We start from the raw sequence: 25,068 nt of genomic DNA on the forward strand, positions 1-25,068 counted from the left end.
GCTGAGTTACTCAAGCAATCAGTGGGTGACCAAAGGCATCTTGGTGATAAACTAAGTGGGGTTCTTCAGAACAATGTGCAAACTGTTTATTCAGAATAGTCAGTGATACTGTGTCTCTTCTGGAGCCTGTGGCTGGATGAGTCTCCACCATTGCACTTATGCAGTAATAGTAATAATAATAATAAACACCCCCAACCAGGAATTGCCAGCCTCTTATCAGCTAAACAGGATGCTCCCCAGATACTAATCCCACATCCCTGACCAGTAGAAAAAGTGGTTGGGCCTGATGAGAGCTGGTTCTGAAGAGAACCATATTGGTTACATTTTGTGTTTAAGGCTGGCCTTTTTGACTTCTGCTCAGCAAAACTATGAAGAACTTGTTAGTGTTGTATACAGGATGTGCTACTTTTGCAGAGGTTTCTCTGAGCGTCACTGACTTTTGTTTTGAATATGTAATTGTAACCAGGGGAGAGAGAACTATTATTATTTTTATTACATTCATATTCCACCTTCCTCCAAGGACCTCAAGGCTCTGCCCCCCCACCTCATTTTTAACCTCTAAACTCTGTGAGGTGTGTTAGGCTGCTAGACCGGACGTCACCCAGTGAGCTTCACAGCCTCCCAGGTCTGCAGCACTGTGCACTTACCTGCAAGTCAGCAGAGCTGTTTATTCCACTTGTGCGCTAAATGTTCTGAGCGCCCGAGGTAATCCTTTTAACCTCTTGTGTCTGGCACTTTTGATTTATCTCGGGATATCAGCTAGCATGCCCTGGGGCTCTGCGCAGTGGGGTGAAATCGAACACCAGCTGTTGAACTCGCGGAGGCGGCCGCGCAAGTTGCCGCTTCCAGGCGCAGTTCCAGCGGGATGCCCAGAGCGCATCTGTACGGAAGTGCGCGCGCGGTTGCCACAGGCTCTCTTTGGGGGGGAGGGGAGTTATCACTGGAACTGGCAATGGATCCCCAGAACACGTGCAGGTGGCAGAGAGACCCAGCTGTGATTCCCCCCCTCGCCTACACAGGTCTTCTTTGGCACGACAAACTCCTTGTTATACCATGAATGTCACCAGAGCTGCCAACTCGCTGGGGCCCGGGGTGCTCGAGCACCCACAAAAATCCCCCATGAAGGGACCGGGCACCCACAAATTTCGGTGCACGCTACAAGGCACTCACAGCCCCGGGCTAAGTTCGCCCTTCTGAATGTCACGTGTGAATAGGGCCACCTTCACGGAACTCGCTTCTCTACAGGCTGCTTCAGACGCGGCTTTTCCTACGCGGAACAAAACGTGTTGTTTTCCCTCCGGGAGAGTTTCCTGCGCTTCTCCTCGGAGGAAGGGGAGTGCAAAGTGCGAAGAAGCGCGCCTTCAGGTTGAGCCACCATCCCGAGCGGAGCCTCTGCCAGGCTGCTGGCCCTTTAAATGTTCGCGGCCGGCCCGTGCTGCCTTTCGCTCGGAGACCCCGCGCGCGCAGCGAAGAGGTGAAACCAAGATGGCGGCCGCGCCGTGACTGAGCCTTGAGACAGAAGGACACGAACGGCCAGCGCCTCAGCCACCCAGCCCGCCCACGAAAGGGCCCCGCGCCTCGGCCCGCTGCGTGGGAAGGAGCAGGAGGAGCGCCGCGGGCGACGAGGCTCGAGCCCGGGACTCGGCACCGGCGGCGGGAGCGGGAGCAGGAAGAACATGGCGGCGGAGGAGTCGGGCTGGGAGTTGAGTCGCCGCTGCTCGTGAGGGGAGCTGATGGGGGAGACCGGGCCGTGAGGCCGCCTGCGCACCCCCGGCCCGCCCGGCCCCGCTTCCTCTCCCCGCCCACGCCCAGCGAGGCAAGCAGCGAGGCAGCAGCAGCACCGTCCCCCCACCGCCGCCGCCGCCGGCTTAGGCCGCGGCCTCCTCTGCGAAGAAGGGGCGGCTCCGTCTCGGTCCCCTAGTCTGGCCGAAAGAAGGGGCTTCGGGCCTGGGAGCTCCGCGCACAATAGAGCCGGGCAGAGGACGAACCGGTCCGCTTTGCCCGTTGTTTCCCCCCCGCTTCGCCTTCCGCTCCCCCCTAAAGACGTCTCCCGATCTATCCTTACGGGTTTCCCTTCCCGCCGCTCCCGTGGCACTTTTCGGTTTGTTTTTTTTATGGGGGGGGCTGTCGGTTTCGACTAGCTAATCCCCCCGTTTACCTTTCCTGTCACCACTGATCCGCCCGCTTTCTTTCTCCTCCCGCTGCTCTGTCACTTACGCCTCCGATCTGCGCCCCGCTCCTCCACTTCTTCATGCCAGCCTGCCTTGTTGGCACTCCCGGTTAATTTCTACGCTTTTAGTCACCTTTGTAATTCGGGACCCTTTTCACACCTTTCTTTTAAGACCCTCCTCGTCCTTCTGTTTCCCCCTCTCAACTCTGCCATTGCTACTTCCTGCTATCTCGCATCCTGCAAGGCAGTGCTGCTTCTTCACTGAAGAAGTTCTGTGTTCCCCTAAGACTTGCTTCCCTTCCCTCCTTTCCTCTCCCCCCCCCACTTTTGCTTTGGCCCCCTTTTAGGGGTGATGCAGCAGCTACGCTAGCAGTTGCCATAAAGAGGACTGTTGTGGGACACCGTCTGAGACTTTTTATTCTCTTTCCTGCTCCCCTTCACTGAGGGGGGCAAAGCCCCCCCCCTGCACATCAGCTCAGTCAACTATTGTAGTCCCCTGTGGTGTGGCAAGAGGCAGGATGACTGATACCCGGAGAAGGGTGAAGGTTTATACACTGAATGAAGATAGACAGTGGGACGACCGAGGCACTGGACATGTGTCCTCTGGCTATGTGGAAAGGCTGAAGGGCATGTCCCTGCTAGTCAGGGCAGAGAGCGATGGTAAGTTTGGCTGAATGTGTGAACATGTGCACACCAAAAGTATTAATCCCTGTGTTCATGTTAGTAAGGTGGAGGTGGTAATCATATCTTGGAACTGAATTTCAAGTGTTGGGTGATGTATATGGGAGTCTGAAACCAGGTAAGTATTATTCAACATATGTTGGCTATCATGACAGATGATTCCCAACAATGTGCTGTTGTTAACTACATAACAGTTATTGCAATATTCTGCTGTAGAATATTTGCAACAATAGACTTCAGCCACTGTGCCTAGATAAAAATTAAGTACTGATTAGCATATTTTGCTCCTAAAGTCTTAGGATGGAAGATAATTACAAAAATTGCATTAATTTTAATGAATGTATATGCTATCCTATAATCCTTGTTATCTCAGCAGGTGTGTGGAATGATATTGAGTTCTAATTCCTGCTTTCCATAAAAACCCATTATCACCTTACATTCTAGAGAGAATCTATAGTTCATGTTTGTCAAACCCATGAACTATATTATCAAAATTATAAGTTGAAAAACACACTTACCTTTTTTAACATGATTGCTGTGGCGAGATTCTTTGTGAAAGCATATGAATAATTTCTTTATGATAAATTAAACTTCAGGATCTGCCTTGTGTATCTGCTCAAAGTAAATAAAATGTTTTTTCCTTCAGGTTTTAGGCCAACAAAAGAAGTACAAATCAGTTGGGGAACACTTAATAGCAATTTGGAAGTTGAGTGAATCCAGTGTGTGCTGCAATATATACAAGCGATCTTAAGTTCTATTTCATCTTTAACCACATTTTTTCCCTTCCTATTTTTGTTTTGTTTTTAACTTGATAGTGGCCCTTTTAGGTTGGTGCCGAAAAACATCTTCTCCCTCTTTTGAAACTAAGTAAAAATGAAAGTAGACTAGGTGGGGGGAAACCCCTAACAAATAAATGGAACTGATTTACAAGAGAGCAGTGAGACTTGCTGATAAGCTTGTGCATAATGTTTCAGTCTTGCAGCATTATCCTTTCCATATTTACTGTTAATTCAACCCCATTGATAGTGCTGTATTCAACTTACCTGGTTAATTCAAGGACTCCCACTAGTGCAGTGGGACTGCACACACCACACCCCCCGCCAAGCCACCCAAATCTGCTCTGGGGCAAATGCTTGTACTTATGGAACCATTGTACTAGCACAATGTTGAATTCTACCCGTAGACTCATGTCATTAGTTACACTAAGTTTGCGTGTTAACTCAGGGAATCTTTGTGACTGATTAGAACTTAATAGTCTTAGTTGATTTATCAAAAGTGTGCCTCAAATTATCTTAGTATGGAAGTCCATTTTCCAAACTTTAGAAATGAAGTAAAATGGAATTATTTTATTTCTTAATATTACTTTTAAACTTTTCAGACTTTAAAATACACGTAGGTCCCGCTTACCAAACACAATGCATTCTGTGAAATCATTGGTTAGGCAAGCATTCACAAAACTAGTCTATAATTTCCTATGGAAATTCAACTGTGGGATTTGTTTTCTCCCCCCCCCCGCCCCCATGGTTTCTTCCTGTAATGGCTGTAGCCAATCAGCAATCAGATAAGTGAATCTGTGGGGTGTATAGCAAGGTTTGGGCGTAATTATTTTCATGGGGACATGACTTTTCAGATAGTGAGTGTGCAGATAGTAGGGGCAGCGTGTAAAATAATGTCAATGAAATGTAAACATATAGATATTGTGGAAGTTTTACACAAGTCATGCTTCATGATTTGCAAGCTGAACCTAGTCCAGTTGCATCTCAGATGATGAGCTGTTTTGTTCTAGACAAGCAGCAGAAACAGGAAACTTACCATGCCGCTAGCAGGCAGCAATACATGGCTGATGGGCTGAGTTTGGTGGGGTATGTCACAAATTTTGCCCCTACACAGCATTCTGGAATAGGCACCTTGGAGATTAAATAGAGAGCTTTCTCACTCCCAATGTATTGCTTTGTAATTATTTCTAGAATTTCTTGTTCAGCTTTGCTTTATATTTTCTGTTGCCATATTGATATTTTTATGTGTCTTGCTGTGCACCACACTTATTCTTTGCATAAGAACGTTATAGACATAGGACCTGGTAGAAAGTGATAGATAGGTTCTAGTATCTGCATCTCTAGGGAGTAAAAAGCAGTAAGTATTCCACAGTGTTGTAGTCTCTCCAAATGGGGTTGCAGACAGGCAAATTGGTGACAAAGGCAATGGGATGGTCCTGGTACTTGGGATACGAATCATGTGGTATTAACAAAGCTCCCCACCACCACCACCCACATAACAGGTATATACAGTGCATCACAGGAGCTACTGCCATTAGGAGTGTTTGGGGGAAAACCATACACATGGCCTAAGCCACATGGTTGAAATAGTCAAGCACATTTCAGCAGCATAGAATTTCATCATGCTCAGTTGTCTTCCCCAGTGCTAGCAAAGTGATGAGAGCCAAGATAAGGCAATGTGGAGAAGGGGTAAGTGGAGTATAGTACTAGCCATACTAGATCAGGCAAGTAGCCTATATATTTGTATATATGCTTTGACATTGACTTGAATGATAAATTGTCAAGGGAGTTTAAAATGTACACCCCAGATAAGGCTTTCTTCTAAGCAAAAATGGCCAACATATGTGGGCAACTTGATTCTCTGGGAAGCCAGAAATATCTCATTTCTCCTCTGCAGCACACACAGACTTTTGGCTGCATGATAAAACTGGAATGAAAGGAAAGCCTATTTTTATTGCATTTTTCCTTACTATTATTATTATTATTATTATTATTATTATTATTATTATTATTAATTTATTTATACCCCACATTGACAAGGACTCAAGGTGGCTTACAAATTAAAAATAAGAACAGCTTACTTACTGTGACACTTTTTCCACTTACTGTATAGTCATTTTCCTGTGCAATTCTGTACATGTCTACACAGAGGTCTACTGAGTTCATTGGGACTTACTCCCATGTAAGTGGGTACAGGATTGTAACCTGTGAATATTGCAAATGTCTCTCTAATCTCTTAAACTACTGTACAGTATATGAGGTAGATTTAGTGGCAGTTATACACTGTTGGGCAAATAGCATATGTCCTGTCTGTTTTTGAACCCACCCTGTTTCTTATGTTAAAAGAAGAGGACAGACATGTTTTTAACATTAGTCCATATTATTCCCTGGTGAAATCTTTCCATGCCCTTAAATCAATTTTATTGAACACCTGTTATCTCAGTGAACTAAGGCAACAGCCACAACTAAACACAATATATTTGGTAATAGTGTTAATCATTTAACCATTAACTTAGTAACTGAAAAGTAGACTCCTGCTAACTGAAATTTGTGGAAGAGATGAGTTTAAAAGGTAACTTTCAGGTACCTGCTCCATTTGTTCAGTCAGTTAACTCTAAGAGAATGTTCTCTGCACTCTCCTGGGATGATAAACAAGAGACTTGGTCTATGCAGAGAACAAAAACTAGGCACTGTATCTTTCTTTTTTAACTATTTCAGGCATTTAAGAAGTGTTGAATCATCAGCTGCTTTTACAATTTAATGGTACTGCTTCTCCCCCCCCCCCCGGCAGTAATAACTCAGTATTTGAACTGTAAACTTTTTCTACCCTTCAGATGTGTCCTCAGAAGTATGTTTCCTTTGGCTTCAGCCATACACTACTTCTTCCTAGTTGCTGAATGCTTGAATTCTTTACTTTTAACCCATTGACATGATTAGTTATAGATTTGTACTTACAGGTAATACAGAACCTTAATGCAACAGTTTGTTTCTCCTACTGCTATTGATGTGGTTCATATATAATAAAAAGCCAAACTATGGCTTTTTGCAATGCATGAACATGCAGGTTTCTGATGAATAAATCACAACTGCTTTTCTCTTCCTCTGATCCTGATGCTGCTGCTGCACTGCTATGAGCAAAGTCATGGTTTGACATGTAAACCAAAACTTGGTTACAGCTTCTGGTTTCTCTGGAGTGAGAGAAATCCTGAGCCTGTGTTCTGATGATACACTAACCCAAACTATGACTTAGCTCACATAAGTGCAGATGCAAAATGCTTTTACTAAGCCATGGATTGGCTTCACATTGCATGCGAACTGATTTGGATTTTTGGATTTCTGTGTTCGCATTGTATACCTCTAACTAGACCAGAACATCTTCAGCTGGGCTGGGCGGGGGATCTGTATTTCATCACAAAAATTCTGGAAGCTTGATAATGGCACCTAGAAATTTGAAATTGTTCAGCATTCATTGAAATTGAAATACATACCAGTCCTAGAGTCCAGTACAAAAGTGGAGTGTAATATATGCAGGACCTTTTAGGAAGGTTGCAATAGCAAGCCTTGCATTATTTCTGTAATGGTGGCTAGTTGGCTACCACTCTTTCACAGTATAGCAACCTTTCTATTATCCATCCTGAAAGGTTTTACAGAAGACATGATTTGTATGGTTTATGTTTGTTTCCTTTCCAGAATGTTTTAATACCTTGAAACCTTCTTTGAGGGAGAGGAAGTGTGTTTTTATATTAACCTAGGAAAGTTTGCTTTGCACAGTCGAGTCTTAGAAAAATCAATATAACACTAACTAACTGCCTTTAATTAAAATTATATATTACAGGATTTCAGTGCTTGATAATCATTAGAACGGCCTTCACCAACTGGTGTCCTTCTCATTTTTTTGGATGTATGCACTGATAGGAGTTGTGGTTCAAAAGGTCTGCAGGACACCAGGATGGCGAAGGTTGCTGTAGAGAACTGTTTGCAGAATCAGTAACCATTTCTTCACAGGAATAGTTGTGTATACCTGGTGAACGATTATTGTCAGTTTGCTTTGTATAGATCATATAAATGCTACTTTATTTCTAGGGGAGGAAATAAAACACTTTCCCCCTTCTTTTTAGGTTCTCTTCTTCTGGAGTCCAAAATCAATCCTAATACTGCTTACCAGAAGCAACAGGTAACAATTTAGTCAGCTATCTTTCCCAGCATAGGAAATGTTTGGTGGAAATATGACAATTGGGTCTGCCAATTTCAATTGCTTTCAGGCTGTCGTGGCTTGGGTTATGAACTGCTGCTATGACCCAGAAGTGTATTTGTTGATGATTCACTGGCAACAATGTAACAGTAACATGGTAATTGTTTGTGTCTCCAGCTTAATCTAACAGTTCAGTTACCATAGAACCTTTTGATGTATGGCAGTTTTCCAGAACTCCTTATATCATTCCTCTGTACAATAGTCTTGTGAGTTAGGTACTCTTGGGTGTAATGAATACAGTGAAGTCTAGTGAACTTCACATTAAACTTAACAGATCAGCTAACACAATAAAAAAGCTGCACCCAAAAAGGTGTCAGGAGATTTTTGGACTGATTGACAAACCAAATAGTAACTAATTGCTTGGATAAATTGTGATTCACCAATGGGCTCTTAGGGAACTCCTATGTAAAATTGCAGGACCATCCATACCAAATTACTAGTAGATCACCAATGTAACACCGTCTTTTAAGTAGCATCCAAGGAACTATATGCTTCTCAGTCAGATTACCCAAGTAAGGCTGCAGTCAGAATAATGTATACTCAGAAGTAAGTCCCATAGAAATCAGTGGGGCTTGTTGCCAGGCTAGTAGGATTACAATTGCAGTCTCAACTAGTAGACAATGTAGGGGAGTCCTGTAAATAAAAAGATTTTGTGGATTTTCAAAAAGCGTGCAGCAAAGGGCCTTGTGAAAAGTTCATTAAGAACGTAGCAGTCATTAATTAGTCTCTGTGATCTTATGGGTTGGTGACTGATTAAAAAAACAGGAAAAAGCATATGAATGAGTAAACAAATTTCTGCAGACGCCTTTTAGTGTAATTCTGTAGGGGGAAAAGCAAATTGAGATAATAGGAAAAGAGTGGAAAATTAAACAACAAATAATGCCATTACCAAAGTTGATGTTGTGTATATTTGAAATGTTGTGTGCATGCAGTTCAAAACCTTTGGGAAATTGTAAAAAGGTTGCATAAAGGCTGCTAAAATTATCAGATGGATTAATTGTTTTATGAAGAGAGTCTAAAATACAATACAGATGGGAGTGTGGTTATTGGTGATAAAAAAGTGAATAAGAAATATTCTTTATGAAAGCTGGCTTTTAATCAAAATGAGAATGTAACAGATGTGACAACCATAATTTCATGCAAAGCATGACATAACACAGTGTTGCCCTATAAAATCCATCTACTTGCCAAAATATACATGATGTTTTAGATCCAGCAGCCCTAGTTTGCTCAGTGGCAACTGTATCTCATATGCTAAAAACACTGCCAGCGTGCCGTGCATGTGACTTTCTTTGCACTGGCTTGGTATCCACTGACAATCCAATATGGGAATTTTTAGTTTGTGTTTTTTGTTGTATTAAGAGTAATACGCAAGTGAAACACTTTGCTTTTTTATCTCAGACATTATTGGATCAAATAATTCATCTTTAGAAAATGTTCTGTAATGTTAAATATAGCTTAACTAAACATAACTCTTACCTTTTAAAGGACACACTGATTGTGTGGTCTGAAGCAGAGAACTATGATCTGGCACTTAGCTTTCAAGAAAAAGCTGGATGTGATGAAATATGGGAAAAAATATGTCAGGTAAGTTTTCCCTCTCAAATATTTAAATATTTGTTCCATTTGCAATATTAAGTGAATATTTCCTTCACCATTTCCTTCAGAAGCATCCAGATTATTTAAAACCTGAAATGTGTTTCGTGCATATTCAGACTTCCATTCAAACTAACAAATGGGCTAACTAAACAAGAGGGCCAAATACCTACAACTCCTGATTGTCAGCAGATATGAAAACGAAAATATTCCACTGTTGTAGAACACTGGGAAATCATAAATTACCGTAAACCTTGCCATTAGGAAGGTAAAATAAAAAAATTCCTTCCAGTAGCACCTTAAAGACCAACTAAGTTAGTTCTTGGTATGAGCTTTCGTGTGCATGCACACTTCTTCAGATACACATGCACACGAAAGCTCATACCAAGAACTAACTTAGTTGGTCTTTAAGGTGCTACTGGAAGGAATTTTTTTATTTTGACTATGGCAGACCAACACGGCTACCTATCTACATTAGGAAGGTAGTAAGATAGCAATAGCAAAAGTAGAATTAAATTGGTGCCTTTGCACTTAACAGATGGGTTTTTCATCAAGTGGATAATACCATTAATAGAAGAGGAGATTTTTGCCTGTTCCCCTTTCCCTCTGCAGCCCCCAAAAGTAATCTCCAGAGATTTGTTTTGGGGACCCTCCAAAACAGCATGGAAGGTGCTCTGAAAGCCTGTGTGGAAAAAGGGGAAAACTGAAAACTATCATTTCCTTTAGTAGAGACATCTGCTGATCAAAAGTCCTTTTGCAAGCCCAAGAGCATTTCATTGTTTTTATTTGTTAAATTTCTGTCCTACCCTACCTCCCAAAGGAGCTTGAGTTGACTTCTACCCATACAGTTAATTTGGAGTAGCAAAAATATTTGTACATAAGTATGGAGCGCAGGATTGGCAAGATGGCCCAGTTTAATTTGTAACAGTAGCCCTGACCAGAGTGTGGATAACTAGGTGGCAGTTGCCCAGGGTGGTACTGCTTGCATTTTATTTTAATGTGCTGCCCTTCATCAAGAGAGATTCTTGGGTTGGTGCTAATACATTCAAATAGAAAAACCAAATATTAGTAGGCAAGCATTAGCTAGGTAGGAGAAGTCTTCTAAAATATTCAGGCTCATTCTATAGTGTTGGTTAGAGGCTGAACTTAGTATTGTGAAGCAAAAAAGCTCACTTCGGTTTTTAGTCTAAGATAACAATGTTTGAAGACAAACCCGGTGCTGCTTGCATTGTAATGCTTAGCTGCCATGGTGTGGACTCTTCTGTAACTAGAACTTTCACCCACCCAGTTGGTTCTTGTATATTTTTTTCAATACCTGATATTCAAGGTTTAATATTTGGTTTTACCCATTTCCACTGGATTGGGTACAGTTCCCTTTTCTCTGCAATATTGTTTAAGATAAATTTATGGTAATAGTGCTTGGATTGTCTGCATCTCTGTATATAGCTGTAGGCATCTGGCTGTGAAAGCTGAAGAGGTCCCCTTTGGTTTTCTCTCACTTTAATAGGTTCAAGGGAAAGACCCTTCAGTGGACATTACTCAGGATCTGGTGGATGAATCTGAAGAGGAACGCTTTGATGATATGTCATCCCCAGGTCTAGAGTTGCCATCTTGTGAATTAAGTCGACTAGAGGAAATTGCAGAACTTGTGGCGTCTTCGCTGCCTTCTCCATTGCGGCGAGAAAAACTTGCTCTAGCACTGGAAAATGAGGGCTACATTAAAAAGCTCTTAGAAATTTTTCATGTGTGTGAGGACTTGGAAAACATTGAAGGACTACACCATTTGTATGAAATTATTAAGGGAATCTTCCTTTTGAATAGAACTGCACTTTTTGAAGTAATGTTTTCTGAAGAATGTATAATGGATGTAATTGGATGCCTAGAATATGATCCTTCTTTATCACAGTCACGGAAACACAGGGAATTTCTGACAAAAACTGCAAAATTTAAAGAAGTTATTCCAATATCTGATCCAGAATTGAAACAAAAAATACATCAGACATACAGAGTACAGTATATTCAAGATATGGTTCTACCTACTCCTTCGGTGTTTGAGGAAAACATGTTATCAACTCTTCATTCATTCATCTTTTTTAATAAAGTAGAAATAGTTGGTATGTTACAGGTAAGTCAGGAATTGTTTTCTTTAATCTTGGATGTTGTGCAGATTGAATGTTGTTTCTATCTAGATTTCCTTGTTTGGAGCCTGATGGCAAACCTGGGGCAATTCCTGTACCTGGAAGATGCAGTCTGGGATGCTGGGTCTTACAGTTTGGCTCCTGTTAATTGGTTTAATTAAAAACTCAAATACTGGGTTTTTAAAGAATTTTGGGTAACTTCTAAACTCTTGAACATAGTGATGTAAAATTTTGCTGGTAACATCAAATTGCACCTCTGCATTCCCTGTGAATATCATGCAAATACTTAGCACTAAAAGGCCAGTGGAAGGCAACAGAAACTAGCACAAACCTGCTATGACCTAGTTGTCTGAAAAGTGACAGAATCCATCCTCTTTGAAGGGGCTCCCATTCCTGCAAATTTGATTCAGTTCTGTTTGAATATGTTAAGATACAAATGCATTGTGATTTTTCCCAATGGGTAATACAGTAAAGTAAATCTTTGTTTACAAAATAAAGGAACCCTAAAAAGTAGGAATGAAACAAAACATTGCATGCCCACAAACCAAAACGAATCCAAACTTTTTTTGTTTTTTGCAGAGCCTTGGTGTTTGTTAATTATATGGTTTCAGGGGATGTTGAGAACTGCAGAGGCCCAAGAAGCTGAAGGGAAACAATTTCTGTTTTAAAATGAATTGTAACTTTTAATAGATACAGTTTCATAGCGCCGAAACTGCTGTAGTATGTAGCGAAGTCAGGTGTTCTTGGTAATTACACAAATTACACATCAGAAATTACATCATACTGTACTTCTTTGTTGGTCAGTGCCAAGTTAGACAATTTCTGATCTATTGTGAGGGTTGGGGTTGGGGGGGGAAGCATTGTGTATGCTTTGAATACTTTAGGTTTTGAGTTTTTTGGGTTTGCAAAGGGCACTGTAATTGGGGGACGGGGAGAGTACATCTAATGGGTAAAATGCATGGATGCCACATGTGAATATTTAAGAGTTAAAAGCTGTAACCCATGAACATTAGAGTCTTTTAATACTGGATTACAAGGCACTACCATATGGTAATTTTGCTCTTGTGTGAAAAACTCAGTGATTCTGTGGTTCTGTTGCTTTTTTATTATTAGCTTGGGTAAAGTTGGAGTTAATGAGCTAATCATATTTACTGAAATTAGCAAATATTCCAAAGAATAGGAGAAATATTTCAGGTAATAAAATGCAGTTTAAGGCCTGATGTAAAGTTTTATGCATGAGAAAGAAGAGTTAAAATGCTACGGCTATAGTGCATAACAAACTGAACTTTTTAAAGAGTTGCTAATATAACTTTAAATATCAGTATGTGATACTGTGGTGCAAAGGGGCCAGATTTGGACAATTTTGACTATATTAACAGGAACATTAACGCTTATGCATTGTACAACTCGGGAGTCAGTAAGACTGCATTTGAAATAGTACAAATTTTGTGTGCTCATTTCAAGCGGAAGTATGCAAAGGTAAATATAGAAGGCAGCTTTTATTGTGAAAACATTAAGATGCTAAGTATATCTGTTCTACAGAAGTAGAGAGGTTTGGAAGAAATGTTTTAACTTTTGCCAACAGAAAAAGAAGAGTAGAAGAGAGCACTGTTTGTAGGATGCTCCTGCTTTAGGTAGTGGAAGACGTGATTGTTGCTGGTTGCTTTTTCACCCTGCAGCCTCCCTGAAAACTGTTCCAGAGGGTTGAGGACCCTGCAGAAGAGCATGGGTAGCGACATGGGCGTGGAAAGGGAATTGCCTCCCACTTTCTTAAATGGAGACTCTCCATTCAATCTCAGTCATGGGAGCCTACACAGAAGGGAAACTCTGAATCCAACCCAATTAACTGATAATCATATTTTTTATCATAACCACCTGGTGCACATGAAACACTCCTAATCCTGTACTGTTTGGGAGCTGGCTTTTGATGATCAGAGCTAAGCTTCTGAGTAGTAATAAATTTTAAGTATGCTTTTCATAGGTACATTTTTAAAATATTGATATACATCTAGCCTTGGGAATGGGCTAGAGGTATATGAAGCCTTATTTATTTATTTATTTAACTAACTAACTAACTGCCCTATACCCCTAAATCGCAGGGCATAATCACAACATAAATTGCTACCTGTTCGTGGCAGGGGAGAGGGGATGTTCTTTGCTTGGAAAAAGTGAATGTTGTAAACACCTTTTCATTAATTGATCATCAAATGTTAAATCCAAGAGCTATGGGTGGTATTCAACTAAGTTTTACTCGGTAGACCTGTTGAAATCAACTTATGTTCATTAATTTAACACTACCCTTTGTTAACCAAAAATAAATAGTTAAAAATCATGAGGATAAACTGGGAATCACATATGGTACAATTGTTGTGTCGGTTAATACAGAGCTTGCAACCTAGATTTTGTTTCAAACACATATAATGTGTATTTACATAGAGTGCAGTGGGTGATTGTTAACATTTATCAGTGGTGAGATATACACTTAACAAACTACTATAGTTGAACCTTGTCACTTTTAAAGTTTTGTCCTAGTGGACAGGATAGCTGGCCGTGCTTGATTGTTAGGTCTTACGGCTATTTCACCTACTTTTTGTTGTTGTTGTTGTTGCTACTGCTGCTGCTGCTGTTGTTATATTTATATTTACTTTGTACCCTGCTCATCTGGCTGGGCTGCCCCAGCCATGCTGGCCGGCCTCCAACACATACAAAAACACAATAAAACATCAAACATTAATAGTAACAATCTGATCCAATATAAAAAGTCACAATAACTTTAAAATAAACAACCTATATCAAATAAAGCAATATTCAATAATCCATTAGAATCTAATAGTAAACAGTTTATTAATATTTAGCAACTATTTCTATGTAAAAAAAGCACACTTGTTCCATGAAGTATGACTTTTAGTGTCCAGGTGACGTGGATGGGCTAACTAATACCTACAAAGGCTTTATAATCTGATTACTTGGGGGATGGAGAGGAATTTTTTTTATATTGTCATACACATTCATTTCCTACAAGAGATTGGTGCAATAATGGCTTATTCACATGTACCTGAAACTGCTTAGAACGTGTGTTTATCAGAAGAGCAAAATTCTACTTATGTCTACTGTGCCTACCTTGCCCTTTGTGCATTGGCTCTTAAGTTGTACCTGTCCAGTTAGAAACACAACATATTAACAGAGATGCGAGGAGAAGAAGTGTGATACAACTTCCTATTACATAAATTTATGTGCAAGTGGTGTACAATTTGTTAGCAGGCTTGTGTAAATATGAAATGATTAAATGTATGGAGTCATTTGGGGGGGGGCTTTGACTTGACTCAGGCTGTGTAAGCTCACATGCAAAGGCTAGGAAAAATGTGGTATTAGATGGGAAATATTCTGTCATTTTCTGTAGACAATGTGAATATTTGATTTCCACTATCAAGACAATTCTTTTTTACATTTTGCACAAGTAATTAGGTGAATGAAACATTGCATCTGAAGTCAGTGGGAGTTTGCCCTTAAATCAAGTTTTGCTTTATATTATTGTTAAAGACAACGTGTACCAGTGAGGCATAGCTTTGTCCCTTCAAATGATCTGATTTGTAACTGGTGTGTTTGGTTGGAGAATATATTATAGACCTTTAGTGTCAATTTGTATTTCTAAACATAACATTGATATATTATAGGAAGATGAAAAGTTTTTGACAGACCTGTTTGCACAACTTACAGATGAAGCTACAGATGAGGAGAAAAGACAAGAATTGGTAAGTGCTTTGAAATGAGCTTAGTGAGGCAATTGCTGCATTCTGTTTCTTGGTGAATAAAGTATTGTTTTCTGTGTTTCAGGTAAACTTTCTTAAAGAGTTTTGTGCATTTTCTCAAACATTACAACCTCAAAACAGAGATGCTTTTTTCAAAACATTGTCTAATATGGGCATTCTTCCAGCACTAGAAGTCATCCTAGTAAGTTTGCAAAGTTTACTTCTAAACTTGTATGTTCTTTTCATTGGGGCATTTTTTGAATAAGAAGTACCTGTAGCACTGTGTCAATCATCAGGGCAAGCATTTTCAATTCCCAGAAGAAGCAATCCCCCCTTCTGCGTGTTGTGCTGGTGGTTCTACTGACTCATCTGAGCTGTGTGTTTTTTGTTTGTTTTTTGGCTGGGGGGCAGGGGGGTCCACTGCACAAGCGCAGATCTTTGCATGGGCTTCCACTGATGGGACTCATTAGCTGAATTCTGCCCATAGTCTGGCAATTAAATGTTTGCAACTTTTTTTGTACCATTTTGGGATACTACATTATCTATAAAAACCATATAGTTTTATATATATCCTGTCCTGTCATACTCCAGGTAGGGGAATGGAAGAGGGCAGCCCCAAAGCATAGGCAAAGCATCAAAAACCGTACTGGGCGGTTTAATCAGATACACAAAACGTGCAAGAGGTTTTGGTTTCAACCTTCCTTGGAGGCAAAGAATATTATAAAATAGACTTCTTTAGTAAGGCATTTTGTCTCAAAAGTGAGCTAATTAAAACAATGAAAATAAGTTTTAGGCTACCTTTCTACTATAGTTACATAATTTGTTTTTTGACTGCAGGGTATGGATGATGCACAAGTGCGAAGTGCAGCTACTGATATATTCTCATATTTGGTTGAATATAACCCATCTATGGTACGAGAATTTGTCATGCAGGAAGCTCAACAGAATGATGATGTAAGTAGGTGGCTCTTACCGTTTTCAAAATTACATTTCCATTAGTAAAGCATGACAATGAAGTATTTCAACAACTGAAGCTTGGATAGATGCTTCAGTATTCTTTTACTGATGTGTAATTGTATAAACTCAGGTAGTTTTCTCACAGATATGTTACTGGCTTCTGCAAACCACAGTTTGCACATTAGGAGCCAGTCTTGGAAGTTTGTAGTCTCTTCCTTTTGCCTCTTGAGCCCAAATATCTCTCTTGCTTGCCATGTCAGCTTTTACCATGGTTCAGAGTTACCTCTGCATTGGCACTAATTACCATATATACTCCAGTATAAGCCAACTTTTTCAGCACATTTTTTATGCTGAAAAAGCCCCCCTCGGCATATATTCAAGTGAGGGTCCTTTTGGGCTGCTGCTTCCTCTTCCGCCTTTGCCACTGTTTGTGGCGGAGGAACAAGCACCCCGAAAGCAGCCCTTTTGGGCTGCTTGTTCTTCCTCCACCACTGCCGCCACCACAAGGTTTGTGGTGTGGTGAACCGGCTTATACTCGAGTCAATAGGTTTTCCCAGTTTTTTGTGGTAAATATGGTAATAATGATACTAAGCAAATTTCCTCTAAACCTTTATTTGCAAGTCCTGTCTTATAACCCCGGGTTTATTTGGAAATGCTAGTTGCCATTAACCATGGTTAGCATTGATACAGGTATTAAATTGTCTTGTAAACATTTCTGCCCCCCCCAAAAGAGAATCTGGCAGAGGAGGAACTGCGCACCCTGGTTCCTCCTCTGCCCTACCTTTCTTTGGTTTGGAAGCTCCAGATGGTACATCATGCTGCAGCTAGACTGCTTCTGGGAGCTTCTTGTGGAGAACATGTGACAGCATTGTTAAAACTACTGCACTGGCTGCCAAGGTTCAAAGTTCTTGTACTAATTTACAAAGTCCTGAACAAGTTAGTTCCGGTGTACCTCAGGAATCTCTTGAACTCCTTATATCCCAGCCCAATTGCTGAGATCATCCGCAGGCATGTCGTTGGTTGTTCCCCAAGTTGGTGAGGCACATTTGACAACGATGAGAAACTGAGTCCTTAGTGTCTTCAGACCAGTCCTTTGAATACTCTGCCATTAGAGATTTGACAGGCACTTTCTGTGCCAACTTTTAAACGACTGCTGAAAACTATTCTGCCAGGCCTGTACAGGCAATCAATAATACAGTGGTACCTTGGTTTTCGAGCGTCTCAGAAGCCGAACCCTTCGGAACCTGAACGCTGAAAACCTGGAAGTAATTGCTTCTATTTTCAAACATGCCTCGGAAGTCAAACGATTTCCGCTGCATTTTTTTCTTTTTTCTCCATTGACTTTGCCAACCACCCTTTGTGCTTTGGTTGTCAAACATTTTGGAAGTCGAACGGTTTTCTGGAACGGATTATGTTTGACCGCCGAGGTATTGCTGTACATCCTTCCACAAGGGTTAATTGATATGTTTTTAACATTTTAATGGTTTTATTGTATGGTTTTTATATTTTATTGTTGTAAACTGCTCTGGTATATATTCTATGACATAGTGATATATTAATATTTTTATAAATAACTAAAAAGTAGTAAAACCTCATTCTTCATACAAGTTCAGAGGGCTGCTGGAAGAAGAGAGGAGCATCCTCTGTTTCTGTGCTTGGTGCTCTACTGCATGCACTGTTTAGAAATAGGAGGAGGAACAGAGTTTCTCCTGTAGCTGCCACAGTCCACATACCTATATATAATTTCTTGTTGTCTGTGGTGACCATGCAAATGATGATATACAGAGGCTGTTTTAAAATATGGTTAAAGCCAGCAAGGGAAGGGAGATTCACTTCAGAGAACTGAGAGTGGGGGGAAAGTAAACCAGAGTTTTGTCCCTACTGGGCCAATTTCTGAGGACTGATTCACACTTTCCACTGATAGCCTTTATTTGGATACAGAAACCACTGTAGAGAAATCACTCTTAAGTGCGTCCCTAGGTAAAACTTGTGTGGAGAAAAAAAACCCTGAAAATGATACTATGAAGCAGCTACAAATCTGTGAATATAACTATGCACAAGTCATATACATGATTATTTTTGATAACAGTATTTCTTTGGATGATATAGTTTTGTTTTTCCATTAATGTATTAAATTTTTGAATACGTTTAATACAAGTTTTTATGCTGAATTGTTTTGCTTTTTTTTAAAAAAACCATTCAATAAAATCTCTAAAGTGATATCAGCTGAATTGAGAGATTGATATATAGTATGTTAGACCCCAGAACATATTTTTAAAACAGCAGTAGCAATTGAGTGTTTCTATAAATAGGATGCAATTTTCTTATAGCATGTAGTAAAGAGCATTTAGTAGCTAGTGATTATGCCATACCATCATAAATGGCTGTAGCATAGTGTACATTCAAGGATCTCCCCATAACGTTCAATGATGCTGCATACTATACAACCAAGGCAAAGGTTTAGGACCAAATATATAGTTACATGAAAGCAATCATTTTTATATAAGTCAACTTTTAGCAGTAGGTCCTACTCTGTTGGCTTAGATGTAAAGGTGTTTTGTGTGGGTGGAAGCTTCCATTTGCTCACACAAGGTGGTCCCCAGAATTCCACCAGTTTCCCCCTCCTGTTGCAGCTTCCCCAACTCATCCCTTGCTGATCCAGAAGGTCCCGTGACCTTTTGCACACCAGTTTTTAAGGGCCACTGTGGGACTGTACCTGGGAGGAAAGGTGGCAGTAAAGCTCCATAGTGCCTCTCTAGACCCAGACCCTTTTCTGTGTTAAAACTTGCAATAAATATTGTAGCTAATACTTTACCTTTTAAAAAGAGACCAAAATATGAAGGGGGGGGGGAAATCAGTCTCTCCCCACTTACTTGGTTTTCTGTATGTTTAATAGAGCTTCTGAACATGATTTTGGTTCTGCAGTTGTTCAGCGACTGTGGACCATCTTTAGTGGCACTGAGTGGTTTGATTTTCTCCATGTGCATGTCCCTCTTGCCTCCCTCACAGAGCAAGTGCTGGAGAGAAATTATTGCAGCTGTTGCTGGGAACCTTGTCCTCTCTATTCTTTGAATGGGAGAAGGCGAGGAGACTTCATGCCAGGCCAGTGATGCTCCTATTAAGAACATCCTCCTATTTTGTGCTCAGCTACAGGATGATGTAGAATATCTCTGCCTTTTTCTGGGTTGGATTCTTGGAGAAAATGCAGAGAAACTTGATGCAGTACAGCCTCACTTGGCTTCTTCATGAGTAGGCAGCAGTCTGTCAGTTCCCTACTCCTCACATGGTAGTGATGCATCTATTGGAATTTGGAAAGTACATTTATATGTTAGAGTACTTGGCTAGCATCTGCATAGCTGCTTCAGGTAGGCCCAAGGATGTGTATCTATCCTGTGGGGTTGCAGATGATCCCATGTTTTTTGAAATTTTCCTCACTTCCAGAAACAGCATGAGTGGCTGCTATTATGAAAACACCTACCCACAGTTCCTGCTTAGATCCAGGCTTTTGTCTAGAATTGTCTCCTGGTGTGTCTTATTTTGCATCTTAGTTGTTACTAACCAGTTCATTATTTAATTTTATTTTTTAAACCAGGATATTTTACTCATTAACCTCATCATAGAACACATGATTTGTGATACAGATCCTGAACTTGGAGGAGCAGTCCAACTGATGGGTCTATTGCGTACGTTGGTGGATCCAGAAAATATGCTAGCTACTGCCAATGTAAGCAAGTATTTATGTGAAGTCATAATATATGCCCCCAAGTTATTAAGGCGCTTTGTATTATGTGCATTAGGTATAAATTTATTTATTTTTTCTGCAGAAAACAGAAAAAACTGAATTCTTGGGGTTCTTTTACAAACATTGTATGCATGTCCTCACTGCACCACTACTGGCCAATACTACAGAGGAAAAGCCTAGCAAAGGTGAGGCAAGAAATCTTTTGTTGAGGCATCATTTTCCCTATTAAAATGCTTTGGCAAGAGTGTTTTTCTTTAAAAGCATTATACAAATAATAAACTGAATTATGCAAATAATCTAAATAAATTTCGTAACCAGCAAAATGACAGGGTATGTGTGGACAGAGGGCTGCTGTGTCAGAAGGAGTGGCGAGGCACATTGCCCTGTTTCATCCTTATAAAATCCAGATCACTTACAGCTGGGGGGGAGGACAGTTTTTATTTTCATCAAGCAGGTCTTCCAGGTGTAGTACTTCAGAGCTTCCCATAATAGTGAAAATTCATGTACAGTGGTACCTTGGGATGCGAACGGGATCCCAAGACGCGATCGTGCGTGGGTCGTGTTTTGCCGCTTCCACACATGCGCGTGACGTCATTTTGAGCGTCTGCGCGAGCATTGAAACCCAGAAGTAATGCATTCCATTACTTCTGGGTTGCCGCGGAGTGCAACCCGAAAGCGCTCAACCTGAAGCACATTCAACCCGAGGTTTGATTGTAATAGAGATCTGAGCTTAGTCTTGGCCCCAGTCACTAAGAATCATCCCTATACCTTTGTGCATAGCCCCATCCTTTGCAGTCATCCAGCACCTTCATGTGCTCCCAGCAAATGTGGTTTGAGTTTAAGAGCAGGAAGTAGATCACTGCATGCCTGGATAGAAGGCACTTAGACTGTGTGTGTCTTGCTGTCCTCCGTGTGTGCAAATGGGATGGATTGTTCTTGAACATCTCATAAAATGCATCAAAATTGAACCTGCAGCTTTTACACTAATAAAAAACTAAAAGATATCAAGGAGGTGGAATAATGTCTACTATGTAGTGATTTGTCTATGGTGCTGGAATCAATTAGTATGTTTTGCTTTATATGCCAAACAAGTGGAACAGAAAATTAAATAAGCCCAATCTTATTTCTGTTTTTGTTTATGTTGCAGAAAATAAATTGTGAGTTGTTTTATGTATCAAAAAAAAATAATAATTGTTTATTTTTATGTGATTTTTATGTTGTCTGTTTTGTTTTAGATGACTTTCAGACAGCCCAGCTATTGGCCTTGATATTAGAGTTACTAACTTTCTGTGTGGAACATCATACATACCATATAAAGAACTACATTATAAATAAGGATATCCTTCGAAGAGTGCTAGTTCTGATGTCTTCAATGCATGCCTTCTTGGCACTATGTAAGTATTTTCATAAAAATCATGGGGATTTACAAATAGTCATGTAAAACGCATAATCACAGACAGCTAATAAGAGCCATACTTAAAATCCCAGAAACTAATTAATCAGATCCAAAGAGTATCAATACAAAAAGCATACTAATAGACTGTTAAGTAAATCAGTTGTGGAAACAACATAAAAAAGATCTGAAGGCCTGGCCAGGTGAAGAGATGCATATAATTAAGTATCAGGAAGCTGCCCTGCCACTACCTAGTAATGCGTATTGCCAGAAAAGGGGTATTGGCAACCAGGCAATAGTTGTCACACATTTCTGGATCCAGTGACAACTTCTTAAGGCGGGGATAAACTGTCCCCCCCCATTGCAATGAAGTATTATTCACTCCCTAGGCCTTTCGGTCATTTTTTTTAGCATCAACCAGGGTTGAGGGAACAACCCTTCAAGCAGCTTGGTCACGTCATCAGGTTGCAGTAATTGAAATTCATCTGTCATTTCTGTGGAGCTGCCGCATGTCTCAACCAACCCAAACCATCTGAACTTTTTGTCTGGAGGATCAGCCATTGTGGTGCTTCCATTTGTTTTGGATTGCAGCTCCTGTCAACACGGCCAATGGTCAGTGGTGATAGTCCAAAACAAGTGGAACATTGGCCTTGTTCACACATCATGGTTAGTCAAGTTAACAGACTATACAAGTGTGCTAGCTTTTGGAGAGGAGCTCACAGCTGCTTTGCTACTCTCCTGTCCTAGCACAGCAGCAGCGTGTTCAAACCCAGGATTGTGATTAAGGTCTCTTCTCCTTAACCACTACCTGTAATCAAGGTTTATCCTATGGTCACAGTTCATGGTTGAGGAAGAGAGACCGTAACCATGATCCTGGTTTCAAGACAACATACTTTTCCAAACCTTGGCTTAACTGCTGCACTATGCTGTGCTAAAGACTGAAGAGCAGAGTAGATGTGAGCTCCTCTGCAGGAGCCCATTCGTGCAGTCCTGGTAAGCCATAGTTCAGCTTACCATAATAAGCAAACTAAAGGACTGGCTACCTCTGTTTTATGGTGTTATCTGCAACATAGTGACTTTTCTCTTTTTCATAAAGAGTTTTATATGATACTGTGGCAGTCCTTTGTCAGTATATTCTCATCTGACTGGTCTTCAGTGTCCTTGTTTCCTTTTCATCTTCACATACTACTGTGTAAAAGTGTTGTGAATTACTTAAGCTGTGGGCCGTTCTATTAAACTTTGGGTACTGAGGATGTTGTTATTGAAAACCAAATGTGAAAATTGCTTTTAAATAATGATTTTTCTTCATTAGGTGCCCTGCGTTTTAAAAGAAAGATAATTGGGTTGAAGGATGAATTCTACAACCGCTATATAATGAAAAGTTTTTTGTTTGAACCAGTGGTCAAAGCATTTCTCAGCAATGGATCTCGCTATAATTTGATGAATTCTGCTATTATAGAGATGTTTGAATTTATCAGAGTGGTGAGTACCACTTTCTAGAGAAGGGTGGATGTTAACACTGCAGGTGCTGGTGTCAAAAGCATTATTAACTCTGAGTATGTTCTACAGGAGGGAGTTGCAGATAAAATAAGGTAACTCCAAGTATCTACTTGGAGAGAGAAAAAGAAAGTTTGCGGAATGTTGGAATAGGAGGCCTTTCAAGGCAGAAATATTTATTTTTTTATATTGATCACCTCGTTAGCACTCTAGGTGATGTGCAGTACTTCAGTTTAAAACCTAAGTGCAAATGGTGACTGTCAAATTCAACACAAAAAACCAGACCAACACATTAAAACCTAATTCTAATGACAATCTAATCACATTAATATTCTGGAGTGCTACAACAATTTTGCAAAAGCTAAAAACAAACTACCATCAACTGTTTTTAACAACTACTGATGTTAAAAAATAATCTTTGGAAGATTTTTTTAAAAAATATTAAATTGGTGTTAAAAGGCCTGAGAAGGGAAAACAGTCTTTGATCAAAAAAGTCATTCATGTAAGTCACCAGGCAGGCATCTGGAGTGCATTCACTAACAGAAAGAGGGCCACCAACAAGAAAGCCCTCTTTCACTCTCTTATAGCCACCCGCCACACTTAAGTTTGCTTATCTTAAGGCTTGGGTAGGTACATACTCACCCAATAGTCACACCATATTGATAGTGACAGAAGCATGAGAGATGGCGCGGCTTCTTAGGGGAAAGCATTTGTGGTCAGCCTTGTTTATAAGTAGGAGTAAGAATGTACCAATGAGGGCAATTACTGTGAGTTGGGACATTTTGAGCCATTACTTTTGATACCTATATAGAAGTTGAAAGGATGGAAATCCACCTGGTTCAGAAGATTCAGGGCCCCAAAACAGAACTCTTCAAACAAATTAGATTGTAATGCACTCCAAGAAAATAATGAGTGCCTAAGGTGCAGTACTGATGCAGTTACTTGACTGAACACAAAGGAAAACCCATCTCTTAACTACCCAGGGATAGATGGAGTAATGGTGGCTCACAGTGGGTCATTGCTACTGAAGCACCAGGATGTTGAAGATGAAGTTTTTGGCCTGGAATGTGGTGCAAACATTTTTTAAAATTGCAAGTTAAAAAGTGTTTGCAGATTTATTTTGTAATATTAAAAACATAGCAGTCTTCAGCATAGATAATCTGAGCAAAATTAAAATTTGCATGTTCTGGCTAATAGATATCTGGCTAGGCATCCTGCTCAAAGAGTGAAGGAGTTAGACTTCAGTTAGAGTTTATTGTAACAATACATTAGTGACAATCTTTTGATCACAGCACCTCTTTCATGAAGTGTAAAATTGTCACTTGTAATTTTCAGTTCCTGGCAGAAAAACGAGAATGGTTTTCCGAAATTTCACTGTTGGCATATTGTCAGAACCAGCTCCTGAGTCAGGATTTTAAAAAGTTTTCAAAACCGTTCAAACATTTTGTTGGACATCATAACTTTCCATCTGTTTACTATTCTTTAATCATTGAAGACACTTTCTAAGCACCAACAATGTGTCAGGGACTGATTAAAAACATGGTTCTTCCTAAAATTTTATATTTTGATTTGCTGCATACTTCCATTTGCTGCATTTTCTGTAATGATGGCCATGTTTACCTCATGCTGCTTAGTAGTTGTTTGGATGAAAAAATGACTAGGGAACAAACTTAGAATACTTCCCTTAAGCATTTTAAAAGAATTTTTTTGTGGCTTTTCTATGCTTCTACTTTTTAACATCTTTAATTGGAAAAAATAACTTTATTTTCTAGGAAGACATAAAATCCTTAACAGCTCATGTAATTGAGAATTACTGGAAAGCACTAGAAGATGTAGATTATGTGCAGACATTCAAAGGTTTGAAATTGCGTTATGAACAACAAAGGGAAAGACAAGATAATCCCAAACTTGACAGGTTAGTGCACACAAATGGTTATTGGCTCTTTCATAAAACATTTTCCTATTGAGGACAAACTAGGGAAAAATGAACAGCACACTTTGGTTCTGTTTCTCAGATGGCTGCTTTTAGTGTCAGTTGACTGACATATTTTTAAGTGAAGATCATTAAGTGAAGCTATAAGCCACTGTACTGTGTTGGAAGGATTCTTTAATTAAGC

General features: G+C 40.1%; 1 protein-coding gene across 1 annotated transcript in view; it reads left to right on the top strand.

Annotated features, from left to right (window-relative positions):
• The first annotated feature begins 1,877 nt into the window (after positions 1 to 1,877).
• The window catches only part of PPP4R3A (protein phosphatase 4 regulatory subunit 3A), a 28,905-nt gene continuing 5,714 nt past the window's right edge, over positions 1,878 to 25,068 (top strand). Inside the window, exons 1-12 of the mRNA XM_082232745.1 lie at positions 1,878 to 2,830; positions 7,746 to 7,801; positions 9,368 to 9,466; positions 10,983 to 11,600; positions 15,288 to 15,365; positions 15,448 to 15,564; positions 16,200 to 16,316; positions 19,912 to 20,043; positions 20,144 to 20,246; positions 21,297 to 21,455; positions 22,767 to 22,936; positions 24,724 to 24,866. Of these exons, the coding sequence (XP_082088871.1) occupies positions 2,689 to 2,830; positions 7,746 to 7,801; positions 9,368 to 9,466; positions 10,983 to 11,600; positions 15,288 to 15,365; positions 15,448 to 15,564; positions 16,200 to 16,316; positions 19,912 to 20,043; positions 20,144 to 20,246; positions 21,297 to 21,455; positions 22,767 to 22,936; positions 24,724 to 24,866 (1,934 nt within the window). The 5' untranslated portion in view covers positions 1,878 to 2,688. The remainder of the gene's footprint in view (positions 2,831 to 7,745; positions 7,802 to 9,367; positions 9,467 to 10,982; positions 11,601 to 15,287; positions 15,366 to 15,447; positions 15,565 to 16,199; positions 16,317 to 19,911; positions 20,044 to 20,143; positions 20,247 to 21,296; positions 21,456 to 22,766; positions 22,937 to 24,723; positions 24,867 to 25,068) is intronic.

This window comes from Podarcis vaucheri (genome assembly GCF_965113315.1).
Source record: "Podarcis vaucheri genome assembly, chromosome: 1".
NCBI classification, from domain to species: domain Eukaryota; kingdom Metazoa; phylum Chordata; class Lepidosauria; order Squamata; family Lacertidae; genus Podarcis; species Podarcis vaucheri.